Source organism: Columba livia, chromosome 1, assembly GCF_036013475.1.
Source record: "Columba livia isolate bColLiv1 breed racing homer chromosome 1, bColLiv1.pat.W.v2, whole genome shotgun sequence".
Classification (NCBI taxonomy): Eukaryota; Metazoa; Chordata; class Aves; order Columbiformes; family Columbidae; genus Columba; species Columba livia.
In genome coordinates, this window is record NC_088602.1 from 12,806,005 (window position 1) to 12,821,459 (window position 15,455).

The 15,455-nt window shown below is 44.7% G+C and overlaps 1 protein-coding gene across 1 annotated transcript; it reads right to left on the bottom strand.

Annotated features, from left to right (window-relative positions):
- Window positions 1-8,501: 8,501 nt before the first annotated feature.
- GPR83 (G protein-coupled receptor 83) lies at window positions 8,502-15,409 on the bottom strand. Its single transcript, XM_005505386.3, has 4 exons — window positions 13,359-15,409; window positions 12,614-12,739; window positions 11,448-11,581; window positions 8,502-10,650 (listed from the first exon to the last, which is right to left on the bottom strand). The coding sequence occupies exons 1-4, from the start codon at window positions 13,743-13,745 to the stop codon at window positions 10,026-10,028; spliced, it is 1,272 nt and encodes a 423-aa protein (XP_005505443.1). The 5' UTR covers window positions 13,746-15,409; the 3' UTR covers window positions 8,502-10,025.
- Between the last annotated feature and the right edge of the window lie 46 nt (window positions 15,410-15,455).

Genomic DNA, 15,455 nt, shown 5'->3' on the forward strand with positions numbered 1-15,455 from the left:
AAGCTTCAGGAAGCAGAGATCTTCTGGACAGCATTGCATTTGTAAGGCAATCACGTCACAACCACCTGGGTGACAGAGAGAATTTATCAAAGCACTAGATTGCAATTTGCCTGGGTTTTCCTCATAATGGGATACTCAACTGAATATACAAAAATACTAGTGTCATTTTTAAAATAATTACTCCATTAAACACTAAAATTAGCCTTCTAAAGCCAAAGCCTCACTTCCCTGCATAGTCCCAGGGAAAGCTGCAGGTGCCTTTCAAGGCTTTTAGATGGTAACCAATCCAGGGAATAGCCTGGGATGGCTGTGTTTGTGCCATGTTTCTAGTTGTTTTAGCTCTTGTGTACTTAAAAACCTCATTTACCTAAAGCAATGGAAGTGAAATCTCTTGACCAGCAACAAAATAATTGGGGTTTTTGTTTGCTTTTTCACTCTTACTTGTGCTAAATTGGGATGAGAAAATTATGTGATTCTTGGCAGTTCAGAACAGGCCTCTGTGCCGCGAGTCTGAGCTGTTGGTCTGTTTGACATCTGGGGGTGTTTGCATTGCCAAGAAAGAGTGCCAGGCACCAGCTGAAGGTTTTGGTCACTGCTGTTCAAATGTGAGCTCATTCCTGCAGTCTCAGGCTTTCTCCAAGACAAATTTCAGGCAAACCTCTGGGAACAGGACCTGAAGAGCAGCTCCCAAAAGGCAGTAGGGACGAGACTATACCAGTCTGGTTACCATCATCCTATACGTCTCTCCAACATGTCTCATCAAATTTTGCACCTTCAGAGAGTCTGATGTCATGCTTTTAGAACACCTGATATATGTCCTTAGCTTCATATTATTAAAAGCTATTCTCGTGGCCTCTGGCAAACTCATCACATTATACTACTTTGAACTGAAAAGTATATAAAAATGTATTTATGTCTTAATATCTCCATATACCCATGATCATAGCGGCTCAGAGTCAAGGACTGTGTACTGTGACATAGCTGGTCTGCTCTAGATGGATCTACCCCTACACACTGTGGAAACAAGTAAGCTGACATCTTAGAGCCAGAAACCATTTTAGACTTTCAGTTATTTAGCTGTATAGGCACACCTGTCTCATCCTGAAAAGCCCTGCCTGCCAGATACAGCCTGCAGAGAAGAGAGACAGCCAAGAGGTGGCTGAGAGACTGATTGGATGGAGGAGAAAATCCCCATACCTTTGTTTTGCAGATAAATGTGATTTTTCTTCTGATCAGGACATTGTGGTGGTGACCGGCTCCCTCCCTGCCTCTCTAAGAATCATCAAAATGCTTGAGCCCAATGCAAGAGTTGGAGGCTTGACCCCGCCGTGACTCAGAGTGGCTCACAGAAATCCCTTCAAGCTTGCAAACCAGGGGACAGGCTGCAGGGGACACTGTTCTCAGGAGAAGAAAGGACAGGTCAAACGATTTCCCTGTTTCTGTTGCTCTAGTGCCAGCCCAGACCTGCTTCCCAACCCACTGTGTTATCCCTGGAAGGAGCAGGGGCTATCCTGCTGCTGGGCCGCGCAGGATGGGGCAAGCAGGAGAGAATCCATCCTCATCCTCCTCAGCTGGTGTAAGGAAGACCAGAAAACAAGACAGCAAGGTGCCCAGGCATGACACACCAGACAAAGAGGCTGGGGAAGGCACGAGCTCTCTCAGCCAGGCCTCGAGAGCTGCCATATCATGCGGGTGCAGACTGTCACAGCTTGGCGGCTTTGACGCAAGGCTGGCAAACAGCGTCAGCGTCAGAGCTGGCTGCGCTCTCTCACCAGCACTCAAGAGATTTATGAATAAGGCAGTTTTGAATACAATAGTTATTCTCAGTCTCCTGGGGAAACTGCTGTTACAAAGCTCTGTCTGTGTGTCCACACAGTTACCGGGTCAGTCTATTTAGAGGGATATGACATCCCTGAACCTCTTGAAACACTTTTCCACTACCTGACACTTTTAGTAGCAGCTCGTTGCTTCTTTGTAAGTCCATGAAAGTCTAATTTTAGTGATAATACCTGCCCAGGGCCTAGTGACGGCTGTGCTTGCAGCACCCAAGTACAGAACACAGAGCTGAAACTCATCTGGTAAGTCCACACGTGGGGCATGGCTCAGTGTTGTGTAGCTGTACCTACTAACATCCAAGAGCTGTATAGCTTCATCCAACTGTTGCTGAGCTCAACACGAGCTCCTAGCTCACTATATCTCAGAGCTTTCACAGAGCAGGCAAGTCTGCAGCTGGCAACAGTGCCAGGGTATCACACTGTGGTCTGTTAATGACTTTTATGCAGGACACAGCTAGACAATTATAATTGTGGTCTACCCAAAATACATCAAAAAACACCTTGAAGTTTCACATTCAGTATGCAGATGTTTAAGACTTTCACTAATTGGATGATGGGGATAACTTCTCACTTTTTGTGGTACTGAAATGTAGACAATGGTATCAATCCTTGAGTGCTTTTAGCTCCAAAGACAAAAAATCATGTTTGTGTTAGCTAGTAGTGGTTAGGTAAATACTTTCATTAAGTAAATTAGGAGGATGTTTATACTTACCAGAAAGTTATGATTTTGAAGTGCCTGAAACCTCCCAGTACTTTTCCCATAAGAGCAGTGGAAGTAAAGTTTGGAGATGGCGCATGACACCCTTGGAAAATGCCTGTGGAACAATGATACTAACATTCTTGAGTTTCCAGGAAATTCCTGTATTTTTTAGCAGCCTTCTTCTCACGTCCATCTGCTGAGAGGAGAATGCATTTGTCCTCTTCTGACAGCAAAAGGGGTGGCTGCCTTGCAGTTGGAGACAATGACAACCAAAGCTGAGGTTCATTTCTCCTGTGCAGGAGAAATGTGGCATCTTTTCCTTGGGTGAAGATCTTAGCATTCTTCAAGGAGCCTTGGCTTCCTTTTCCCTAGTATAGCAAGAGGCTTTGACTGTGCTATGTTCTGTCATCAGTCAAAACCAAAGTAGTAGCAACTGGTCTACAGACAATTTAGTGATTCTTCATAACTATTAATCTTAGAAGGCCTAGAGGCCTAGAAAACATCATCTGCAAGGGAAAGTTGGAAGAGCTCTGATTTTTGTAACAGTGGGGAGAAGTTAAAAAAGTCTTCTCAAAAGAAAAAAATAGTGAAAGACAGCTCTTTGCAAAAGACATGAAAAAGACGCCATCAAATTCTTTTGCAAAAATGACAATTTAGCTTAAATGCTTAGAAAAGTCTTCACCTGCAAAGCTGAAAAGCCCTGGACTGAGGCTACATTTTATCTTCACAGTACTGATGCTAGAAAGTGTCACAATACTAGTAGTGATGCCATGGATGATAGCCTAGGGACAAGAGCTTCGAGGGAGGGAGAGAAAGAAGGAAAGAATGAAATCTGGAAGCTGAAAACCTCATCTGACATCAACAAGTGCAAGAAAGGCTTCAAGGATTTGCTTTTCCCCGAGTGTTATTCAGAATAGCACAAGCTGCCAAACATAACCTGGCAGAGTCTTTGTTCCCTTTCAAGGTCTCTGCATAATTCTACATGGAGAAAATGAATAAAACACTTGGAACATTGTTAGAAACAGAGAATTAAAATTCATGAATTCATAGAACTTGTAAGTTAATTTTCATTTACTTGTTTTCATCTTATGATTTTTTCAAGGAAATGGAAATATAAGGAAACAGTATTTTCAATAGAAATAATTTCACTTTTGAATAGGAAAAAAATCCAGCAGAGCCAGCCACTCAAGGTTTTGGATATGCCAGCATTGACTTTACGTATGTGACCTTAATTGAGTTCCCTTTTTCATATACCATATGACGCTTTCTCTAAATGCAATTCATTTTTCCACAAACCTCCTGTGCCCCAGCAATGTGTATCTCCTGCAATGAGCAGGTTTTCAGTGTTTTGTGTACTCTTTGTTATCCAGCAGACAACGCTCTGCTGTGTTCCCAGTCTGCTCCGGAGGCATGTGTGTGAAAGCTCCAGAGGAAACAACTGAGCCGGGTTTAAAATAATGACATATATTGATAACCAAGGACATGACTGATAGCAGCCAAACTGGTGAGCTGTGGGGAACACACTACCCATGGGCCAGATTGCTGAGAGTAAAGCTGAGAGCAGAAGACCTGTGGTGTGGTGACAGAAGGATGGCCATAAGGTCACAGGACTTCACCTCTATCATTGCTCTTCCTTCATCTCAACGGGAGGACAATCTGTATCTATAAAGACACTGAAAACGAGGGAAAAAAACAGCAGGCCTTGCCTAAGATTTGTGGAAGCAGAAGCAGGCAAGGTTTTGAGGGAAAAGATAACAATAATAACTGTTGACTCTTAAATAATATAAAACACCCATCCAAAATCCAGTTCATTGTTGCCAACAAAAAGGAACCCAAAAGACATGATGAGGAATCAGTAGCCGCCATCCCTTGAGCTCTGTGTCACACAGGACACAGCCTGACCAGGCCACCCAGATATACACACAGGTCTTGGTGTTTCTCAGGACGTGGTTATGAAGGTGGGAGTGGGAAGAGTTGACTTGCTTAGAAAGTCGCATAAAATAAAATTACCTCCCCTTTCCATAACACCTCACGTTTCTCTCTGTTTCATTATATTCTCAGAGGGGGAAGATAAGCCTCTCAAGAGCATGATCCTTAGAATCATAGAATCATTTTGGCTGGAAGAGACCCTCAGGGTCATTGAGTCCAACCGTAACCTAACCTGCCATGCTCCAGAGCAAACAGTCCTTTCTCACAGCAAACTCCCCCACAGGCTTCTTCTTGCAGATCTGTTTTTCTAAGGCGAGCTACTAAACCTTCTGTTTCAAAGCACTGCACAAGACCAGAATTCAAAAGGTAACAAAAAGTCCAGCTGCCGCAGGAAGCCACACACAAAAGGGAAAATGAAAGAAGATTATCTTCACCCTGTACATGTGTCTCATTTTATCGTCATTCAGACTATCCCTTCACACTCACTGAGGTGGCATTTGAATTCATTTCATGCACAAATGGGCTGTATTGACATTTTAAAAGAACCCTCTGGTCTGTCGCAGAGATGGGGTAGAATGAAAAAATACTCATGAAGCCTGGATACCCAATTTAAATTGCCCACGAAGTGATATTTTTGCAGTAGTTTGCATCGTACAGCAATTTGTGTGCTCAGAACACAACCCTCACTGATTTCAGCAGCACTGGTGAATGCAAAATGTTTCTCCAGAATCCCAAATCAGTTAGGAAGAAAATAAAAAAATAGCTAATTAGGAAATGCTTGTCAGAAGTTTCCCTGTATCACATTAAGTACATTGTAGTACTGTATATAATGTAGTTTTCAAGGACACCATTTCTAGTGCTTCAACCATGTCCTTCTGTTGCACAATTGTCCTTTTCTCTCTAAACCCTGTACCTCTGCTGGCCACTGGACACCAGTTCATTCCTGGCCAGGCTGTTAAGGGTCACTGTCCAAACTGCTGCTTCTCTTCTTCTTTACGTGGTACATCCCTCCTGTTCTCTGAGATTAAATCAAACAGCTTCATCATTTCTTACACCCCCTGTGTGCCTAGATCCAGGATTGGGCAGAGCCTGGAGGATGAAGGTTTTCTACCTGGTGCAGGTTTGCAGGATCCAGAGCTGTAACTGCAGGAGCCCTGTTCTGACCCAGCTGCAGCATTTGAGGGTTTCGTCTAATGGACTTACAGCAAGGTTCTACACATGTAGCTGTTCAAAGGATGATAACTGCACCCAAAGATGTGAAGCTTAAGATGTTCCCTTCAGCCTCAGAAAAAACATCTTACTGAGTTCAGGCCATGAGTCCCTGGTTCCAAACAAAGCTAAATAGAAGGTTCTAGCTGTAGGGTCCATTATAAGACATATATGTGCTTGAAAACAACAGCACCACATTCACTGAAAGGGAAAAAAAGACCTCTGGTGTAAAATAAAGCTCAGCCCAAATGGTTCTGGCTTGGCAAAGCTGTATTAAAGTGTTGGGTGGGCAGAGCATCACCTGGGGCTCTCCTCTGTCCCTCCTCTCTGTCCTTCAGCTCCAAACAACGATTAACCTGCAACCTCGCTCACACCAAAAGCTCCCTCAGGTGTAGCTCCCAGTGCATCCAGCACAGCTATAAGGACCAAGGTCCATACACTAGTCACACTGATTTCCCAGGAGCCCCCAGAATGATGGGATGACAGCTGATGCAAGAGCTGTCATGGCAGCATGTCCTTCTCCAGTAGGGAAACTGAGAGGCTTTTTGCCCTCAAAGTTTTAGGCCCTTTGGTGTCTGATCAGTCTTGTGCCTGGCAGATGCATGGAACATAAACTCCTGCCTGTGTTTGATGATGATGAGTATCACAAATCAAAGACACCATTCAGACAAAACTCTGAAAACACTCTGAAAGCAGTGATTTACAAGCAAGAAAGAAACTTTGAACTACTAACTCAACTGAGTCGCCATCAGACAACAAAGAGAATAATCACAGTTGAAGTAAGTATTTGTGCTCGAGTTTTTTAAGCTGCAGACTTGCTGGAAAAAAAAAGAAAAAAAAAAAAAGAAAAAGGAAAGATGTGACAGAAAAAAACACAAAGTATAAAAAGATGAATTCAAAACACTAAAGAAAATTTTGCCCTCTCCTCTTTGACAGGACTGACAACAGCAGACTCATACTTTGAAAATGCCTTGCTTTCATTTTCTGAGGAGAGTCAACCAGCCCCAGGCGATGCTGGCAGGACAGAGCCACGGCAGAGCTGGTCTGGCAGAACCCACGAGAGGCAGGTGGCCGTGGACAGGAGGGGACATGCTTTGAAGGATCAGAGCGGGAGGTCAAACTACGAGCAAAATCTGACTTTCAGAAGTAGATTCCTAGGCAGGCTTCCCCTCTCAAATCTCTCATGGCCAAACAGAGAAAGAATCCTGCAAAATATTGGGTACTATGTGAAGATTTGAAACATTGCATTTCCTACAGGCAGACTCTTAAAAAAGGACAAATGTAGACAATAGTTTCCATTCCTGAAGCCAGATGACTCTACAGGTAAACCCGGTTGTAGCCTTGACCATTTGCTCCCTGAGCAAAGAAAGGATGGTTTTGGGAAGGGTCTCTTGATCTCCTCTCTCCTCCTTTTGCCCCAGACAGGGAAGTTCCCCTGTTCATTACTAGCTCAAGTTGCCTAAAGCCATTCCAGAAATGCACATATATAAAGATTTTCATGAATGAATACAAAATAACGAATGTGTAGCCTTCAAAATGACTTTGTTCAATATTTACAAAACGTGTGACAAAATTAAGGTGGGAAGAAGATGGCGTTGCCTCCCTGTATCTGCTTCCCTCACACCACCTTCCTTTGTGTCCTGTCTGAGTCTCTTCTTCCTCCTGCTGCCACCACACTCTCCCTCTCCTCTCAGCTTCCTCCTCAACGCTCTTCTCCTTCCTCTTTGCTACCAGTGAGTGAACACTTGCTGCTAGAAAACACACTTCAACTCGGACCATTTTTCTTTTTACTAAGGGAACCACATGTAGCATCTAATTTGGTGCTTTATCCCTGGCCCATATGTGCACAGACATATTTTGCCTCTCCTGGGGAAACATTTTAGTATCTGGGAGAAATGTTTATGTGGTTAAAAAGTGATAAGGATGACTACAAGGGGTTACGACGGGCCCTGAAATTAAATTGGAGCTGCATAATCATGAAGAAGGAAGAGGCAAAGGGAAAAATGAAAGGATAATGTCCACTGAACAGACTTTGGAAGGGATGTGCTAACTTCCCAAACTCTCACAAAGAGGGTTTTCCTACACTACCTGGCTTCTCTGTCTTGTAGAACCAAAATGGGCTGCGGTCCCTGCTTCTCTCACATGCTTTGGCATGTTAGTTTAAATCTTGCTATGCTGAACAGATAGGCCAGATCTTGCACAGCTGAAAGCAGGCGACGGGTTTGATTCACAGCAGTTCAGAGTATGTCCAAGGTTAATGCAGTTCTAAAAATACCCCATCACCACTTTCCTCTTTGAAATACATAGCATTATATGTTTAGTTACTCAGCATTCTCAAAGGTTTATTTGTTGGTAAAGAGTTGGGATCTGCTGTCACCAGATTGGGGAGTGTAGTTCACAGTCTCTGCACATTTGGGTTCTCCGGCAAAACAGAATAGAATAGAATAGAATAGAATAGAATAGAATAGAATAGAATAGAATAGAATAGAATAGAATAGAATAGAGGATATTTTAGTTGAATGGGACCAACAACTATCACCTTGTCCAACTGCCTGAGCAATTCAGGGCTGCCGTGTTGCAAATATTAAGGGAGGGACTGGGACTTGGCTTAAGGGGTCAAAGCAGGCAGGAGGAAAGGTTTTATTCTGCCTATCAGTGATAGAAAGTACTCTGACTCCTGTGGCCTTGATAAAGGGTAGTAAAAGATCACTGGATTCAAAGTGAGAGACTGGTAATGCCTTGTGAAAGGACAGGGTACCTGCAAGGAGAGGTAAACATTTCACTCTCTTTAAATGCTCGGGCGAGAAAGACCTGCACAAGGCTTAAAATAGTTTCAGAAATTTAAGTTTATTAGAGCAAATTGGGAAAAACAGTTTGGCTTTTTTTTTTTTCCTTTCCATTTGTTGTCATTTATAAAACGAAGATTTTTATCACTTCACTGCTGGCTGGTGTCAGCTGAATGTGGAACTGGGCACCCGGGTGTGACATTCTAGCTAATTTCCACAGCACAGGGAGACTTATTGCTTTCTCGTGCAATACAAGGTACTGTTTTTTGAATGCCCATTTTTTTCCATTATTTAAAATCAGATTTTCTTCTAAGAACATTGAGTTCTGCAAACTCCTCCAGAGAGCTGCAGTCACATCAATTTTATTAGCTACCACAAGAAGGACACGTCTCGCTCATCTTCGAATGTACCAAAATTGTGCAATCACCAGAGAATATCTTGCAGAGAAATGTTCCACTTTTATTACTTGCTATCACAGATATCATCTGTTCTCTCCAAGCAGTTCCTTTATGAACTGATTCCAGAGAGCTAACACCTCAGTTGGCATGAAATGTCTCAAATGTCTGATCTGAGAAGTACCCACGTGCTTTACGGGACAAGAGAGCAACATCATAGACAAATTACAAAGTCTATCAGTGGGATACTTGCCACTTGCAATAACGCAGAGATGCTCTGATCAAAAGGTCCTGATCCCAACTTAGTGTTTGATTATCAGTGCTTTGACTGTGGATGGTATGTCCAACATTTTCAAAAGCAGCTTTTTGGGTCTTAGTTCTCTGCTTGAAGAAAAGCTTTCTGAATATTCATTAACTTCTCTTAGGAAAGAAAAATCATGTGTGATTTAGGACTGGCAACAGATGCTGAACTAACAGGTTGGTGTTTGTCATCTACATATGGAAAGAATAGGCATCAATTTTTCTTCAACTCTACCTTAGAAAGAGTGCCTCCAATGTAGGAGACACCTCTCTGTTGATGAATGTCCATCTTACCTTCTACTTCTCTGAGGGTACTTCTGCAAAAAAAAATGCATTTGTGAAATAAATCTCTTCATTTATTCTGAACAGACCTTGACCTGTCAGACCCCAGCTCAGAAGGGACACCCTCCCACCCTGTTGCACTGGGTCTAAGCTGGCAACATAAAGGTGTATATCTCAACCATTTTCATGCTGCTAAGAGACTTAGAAAAGGGGGAGGCAGGCCTGATGTGATTAGATTGTTGCTTTAGTGTTCCAATACCAGCAAAACACACACATGGCCCCAGTGGTGAAAAGGCTTAGTCATGCAGATAACAGTGACATACATGCAGACAACCCTGTCCTGCAAGCTGATCCAAAGCCAGCCTGACACAGAGAGTTCCTTCCCGGGAAGAGTTGGCTTTCTCCCCTTCAGGGCTCCATGCCGTTGTGATCAGCTGGCATCAAAGATGCAGCTCTTTCATGTCACCTTCTGCAGAACATCCTTCTTGGTTTTATCATGTGTGGTTGCACAGTCCTTAAGCAGGACAGAGGTCCACACCTTCCCACCATTTTAGCTCTAGCCAAATCTAAGATTTCCCAGGGCCAGCGTTTAGCTCACAGCTACTATTGGCTGTACTGCAGAGATGTCCGTCTTTCCCGCCTGGATGTTGGAGGCTGAGGGAAGGACATGGGAGACCTGCAGCCTCTTGAAGTTGCTGTTTTCTGGCCAAGCCAGTCGGTAGGATGGGGCTGTGGAGGGAAGCCTCTGTTCTGCGGGTCCGGGAGGTTTCCTGCAGATGTTGAGCAAAGCCTTCAGTTCTGATCGGAAGCTGTCATTGAGCCAGCAGTAGATGAAGGGGTTGTAGCAGGTGCTGCTCATAGCAAACCAGTGAAAGGCAAAGTACAGGGCATTGTTGGTGTGGATGGTCTGGCTGGAGAGGAGGACAACGTAACAATTTAAGGGGAACCAGCAGACTGCGAAGAGGATGACAACAAGCATCAGCATCTTTATGGTCTTCTTATTCTTTTTGCGAAGGGCAAAGTACTGCTCAGCAGTGACATCCCCAATGACATTGCGCAGCCAGAGTTTCTTGGCCACTGTCATGTAGGCAGCAGAGATGATCAGAAGGGGCAGAACATAGAGCAAAATGAAGGTGGTTAAGTCGAGGTACTTCCAAAAGAGGTCAGAAGGCTCAGGGAAATCTGGCAGGCACAGGCATCGGGTGACCTCCTCACTGCAAGTGGAGATACCAGGCATGAGTGAGACTGAGTTCTAAGGGGCAACGTGTGAGAAATACATCAGAAATTGGGGGGGTAGGAGGGAGAGGGCTCCTGCCACAAAACCTGAGGGCAGACCCTTGGTTTATGCACATTCATCACAGCGGAGCTCTGATGCCCAAGGATTTGAGCCATGGAGCAGCCTGAGAGCAATGTGGTGGTCATTTCTCATGGGTATTCATGACCTTATGATAACTTTATGAATTTCACCAATTACAATCTTTCCAGCTGCACAGAAGCAGGTTTTTATTCTCTGTCCTTTGGCAAACAGAAACACAGTCTCTGCACATATTAAGGACATTTCCCTCATTAAAGCACTTTCCAAATATCAAGGCTCATGACAGCATTTTATGGAAGAAGCAGCTGAGGCAGGTTTTTTTCACTCTCTCAGGGCTAAAGAGGAGATTAAACCCTGTTAGGTTTTAGTTTTTTCCCCATTTCTGGTTTGCCCAAACAGGTCAGATTGGTACATTGTGTAAAATGCCAGTGTATATAGAGAGAGGGTCCTGGCCAGATCCCCTAACTTCTTAGCCTATTACATGTGATTATTGTGACAGAACAAAGATAAGATAATGAAATGTAAAAGCAAGGAGGATATCAGCCATTGCAAAAGGAATCTGACAAAAAATAGGTGAGATTCATATTAGACTGACCCCAACATAAGCTCAGGGCTTTCAGTAGCAGATGCCAAATTATGACCACTGAGAGTTTGGCCTCCAGGGAGGCTGTAGAGAAGAGCAAAGCACGTCCTTACCTGTACTCAAAAGTAAAGAGCTTTTGGTAGATAGCATGTGGTAGGGAAAAACAAGTTGCCATGATCCAGATTACAGAGATGTAGATAACACCTTTTGTAGTAGATATGTGAGGTTTCAGGGGGTGCATTATAACCTGTGCAAAATAAACCAATATTCAGACTTATGCTATTTCAGGAAATAATTATATAATTGTTTTCATATAATCTTCCAGCCTTAAATCTACTACTTAATGTGGAAATGCAGTATGCAAACAGTACTGGCTTCACCCAGCTCCCATTGACTGTAAGCTCTACATGAAAATCTGAATTATTCCCTCATGGAAATGGGTGAAGTCAGAACCCAGTCCTACCCTCTCATTTTAGTGCTTACATCTAGGTGGGGAGAACTGGGTTCCAGTGGGTCTTGCAGATGCTCATTTTCAGGTTCAACTTACTTAATCTCAAAAAAAGGAAAAAAAGGGAGAAAAATCATCTCTGATTCTTCAGTATCAGTAACCCAAAGAGCCACGGGTTTGTGATTTAACCAGACCTCCCTGGGGAGGCTCCAGACAGCCTGTGCATTTTCTGCAAACTTAGAAGCTTTCTAGCAGAAAATATCAACTGTCCCGATCTGCTTTGCGTGGGTTTTGGGTGACTCCAAACTGAGAGTGCCTGACTGTCCCCAGTTTTGAGCCCATTACCAAGAGCAAGCCCCAGCTCTGCTGGTGGCAAACACCAGCATGGTACAGTCAGCTCCCCAGTATTCGGTGCAACAAAGGGTGAGACACCCCAGAGCAAAGGGAGACAGAGCAGCAGAAGACAACTGGGATGTCCCTGCATCCATAGTGCTGGACAAACCACCCCAGAGGGGACGTGCCCACATGAATTCCTGTCAGGATCTTGGATTTCTTCCTTTATTGAGAGCTACTGGCTTATCTACTGCAAAAAAACTCCTGCTCCCCAGCTGGAAGTGATCACAAGGCAATGGATATCTCCCATCTCCCACCTTGCCATGGGCTTGAAAACATTATTTCCATCTGACAGCAAGAAGTGCTCCCCTACCCCACCAGCTCCTTGTGCACCTTACATTGATCTGGGAGCTGAGAAGGAATGGACATGGGACCATCCTTGCTCACTTTGGTTATGCCCTCCCCAGCTTTCCGTCTGTCTGCTCAGAGAGCTCTCACCTGGTGCCTGTCCACGGCGATGGCTGTGAGGGTCAAGGCAGAGACGTGGAGGGAGCAGTACTGCGCAAACCTACTGACATGGCACATCCCCTTCCCAAATATCCAGGTACTGTTCACAAAACGAGCCTAAAACCAGAATACCGTTAGTTTTATGCATCCACATGCACATCCACATGCTTACAGATACCTGAGGCGCCTCAGTGGCACAGCAGTAACCTTCAGGACAACACAGCAGGGCAGTACCAAAGGTGTTTGTTCTGGTTTATTCACAGTGCGTCCTTCTGTAGTCTAACTCTTGAGTCAATACATTTGCTTTTCCTTTTTAAGCCCTCCTTACAGGATAGGGCTGACCTATACACCTTATATTTCTTCAAAGCAAACTACAGCTTTTCAACACAGTTTGTGAAATGATGGTGAGCATTAATCTTTTTTTTCAAGAGGTTTGTAGTGTTACCTTGGAAAGACTTCAAAGAAGGGAAGGAAAAAAAAGACCAGATACTACAAAGTACTAAGTAATTGCTGGGAGGTTATTATTATTCAAGTACTATCAGGGCCACTTTTAACAAATGGATAATTTCAGATCTTCTACCACATAAGAGCAATTAGAGAAGAAAGACATGGAGTTTTTCAAAGATAACTCCAGTCACTGTAATTCAGACATCCATGCACTGCCTATAGTAGCACAAAGAATAAAGGCCACCGAAGTAACTGTGAAGCCTTTATGGCATCTCTGCCCTGGTCTTACCAGCGTAAAAGGCGTGTTGAGGAGCGTGATCATGATATCGGCTACAGCCAGGTTCACGATGAACAAGCTGGTGGCGGAGTGCATGCGCTTGGTCTTGATGACAACGTGACAGACCAGGACATTGCCGAAGAGGGAGAAGATGATGATGAAGGAGTACGCTGTGACCAGCAGGGCTTTCACTGTGATGCTCTGCGACTCTGCTCCATACCGGCTCCTGCCCACAAAGCTCTGCCAGTCGGCCAGGCTGTCGTTATCCCAGGAGAAGAAACCCGAGATGTTTGGGATTACAAAAGATTCCTCCAGGCTCCCGTTGAGTGGCAACTTTCCTGGGGTCGCAAAGGCGTTAACCAAGTGAGGGAGGGAGAGCCAGACAAAACAGGGCAACATCTCCAAAACGCTGCTCTGCTCCTCCAGTTTGGCAATAGCTCATTTGCTATTGCAAATAGCGGAGCGGAGCTTATGCCGTGTGCCGGGAGAGCCGTCCCCCCCTTGCTGCAAACATGGCACGCAAGCAGGAGCAGGGGATGCTCCTGTCTCCCGCAGCCGGCTGCTCTCCTGGCTGTTTTGCTGCTACTTTTGCTCCTTCAGTCGGTTTTATACCCCCACAGGAGCTCCGAACCAGGATCTTCTGCAGCCATTGGGCTGCATGACATTATTTCTGCTCTGACGTGCTGCTTTCCACGCAGTCATGCTCCCCCAGGTGCTACTCCAAGATAAGTACGGCTGTGAGAAAGGCAAAATCAGTCTCTCCAGTTGTCAGCATCCTTCTTCTCTATCAGCAGCCCAGCTCATACAAATTCTGTGCTGTTTATAAACCAGCAGTGTGTGTGGCAGCTCTGCTCTCTTCCAGGATACAGTTCAAGTTTAAGCTCAGTTTTAAAGGTCTCTCAGGCAAGTTTCAGCCTATTGATTTCACAGCATGACCCTTACTAACTAGCATAGAACAAGGGGATAACACATTGTGAAAAACAAGCGATTTTATGTACTTATGGTAATTTTTCCAAATACTTTTTTCCCTCAGGGACACAAATACTTAAGCTTTCCCTTGGCAGGGATTTCCTTTTGGCCAAGGGAATAAAAAGTTTGATGCGAAACTGTGCTTTCTGGCATTGGTAGGAATACAGAGGTAGTTGCAAAGAGGTGATTATAAGGGACAGAGGACAGCAAAGGATGTCCCAGAGCAGTGAGTCCAGTATACACAGCAACAGGGAGTCGCATGCTGGACCCAGCACAGCATTGTCAGTGGGGACAGAGAGGTGATTGTCCCGCTCTGCTCTGCACTGGAGCAGCCTCACCTGGAGCACTGTGTGCAGGTCTGGGCACCACAGGATAAACAGGATATAAAGCTACTGGAGAGTGTCCAGAAGAGGCTATGAAATTGGTGAAGGGTTTGGAGGCGAAGCCATATGAGGAGCCGCTAAAGTCACTTGGTTTGTTCAGCCTGGAGGAGACTGAGAGGAGACCTCATGGTGGCTACAGCTTCCTCACAAGGGGAGGAGGAGGGGCAGGTGCTGAGCTCTGGTGACCAGTGACAGAACCTGAGGGAATGTCAGGAAGATGTGCCAGGGGAGGTTTAGGTTGGACATGAGGAAAAGGTTCTTCACCCAGAGGGTGCTGGACACTGGAACAGGCTCCCCAGGGAGGTGTCACGGCCCCAAGCCTGACAGTGTTCAAGAAGAGACTGGACAACACCCTCAGACACACGGTGTGAACTGTGGGGTTGTCCTGTGCAGGGACAGGAGTTGGATTCGATGATCCTCATGGGTACCTTCCAGCTCAGGACATTCTGTGATTCTATGACATACTTTGCCTAGGAGTTGCCTGCAACATTAAGAGTCCCCTTAAGACCTTAGTGAAACAATAAACTGGATAATTTAAGGCTTTATAACCAAACAGGTTTAATTTGGTGTGGTGGATTGACCTTCTGGGGCTGTCAAGAGTCCACCAAACCACTCACTCCCCATCCTTAGCAGGACAGGAGGAGAAAATTAGATGAAAAGCTCATGGATTGATATAAAGGCAGTTTAATGAAAAACAACAAAGGTCATGCATGAAAGCAAAGCATAAAAAGATTTATTCTCTATGTCCCATCAGCAG

Excerpts from the sequence above, each read along its gene's own strand:
- GPR83 (XM_005505386.3), bottom strand. The coding sequence starts at position 13,745 with ATGTTGCCCTGTTTTGTCTGGCTCTCCCTCCCTCACTTGGTTAACGCC. Across the intron at positions 12,740-13,358 it reads TCAACACGCCTTTTACGCTG|GCTCGTTTTGTGAACAGTAC; the intron begins GTAAGACCAGGG and ends TTCTGGTTTTAG. Across the intron at positions 11,582-12,613 it reads TCGCCGTGGACAGGCACCAG|GTTATAATGCACCCCCTGAA; the intron begins GTGAGAGCTCTC and ends TATTTTGCACAG.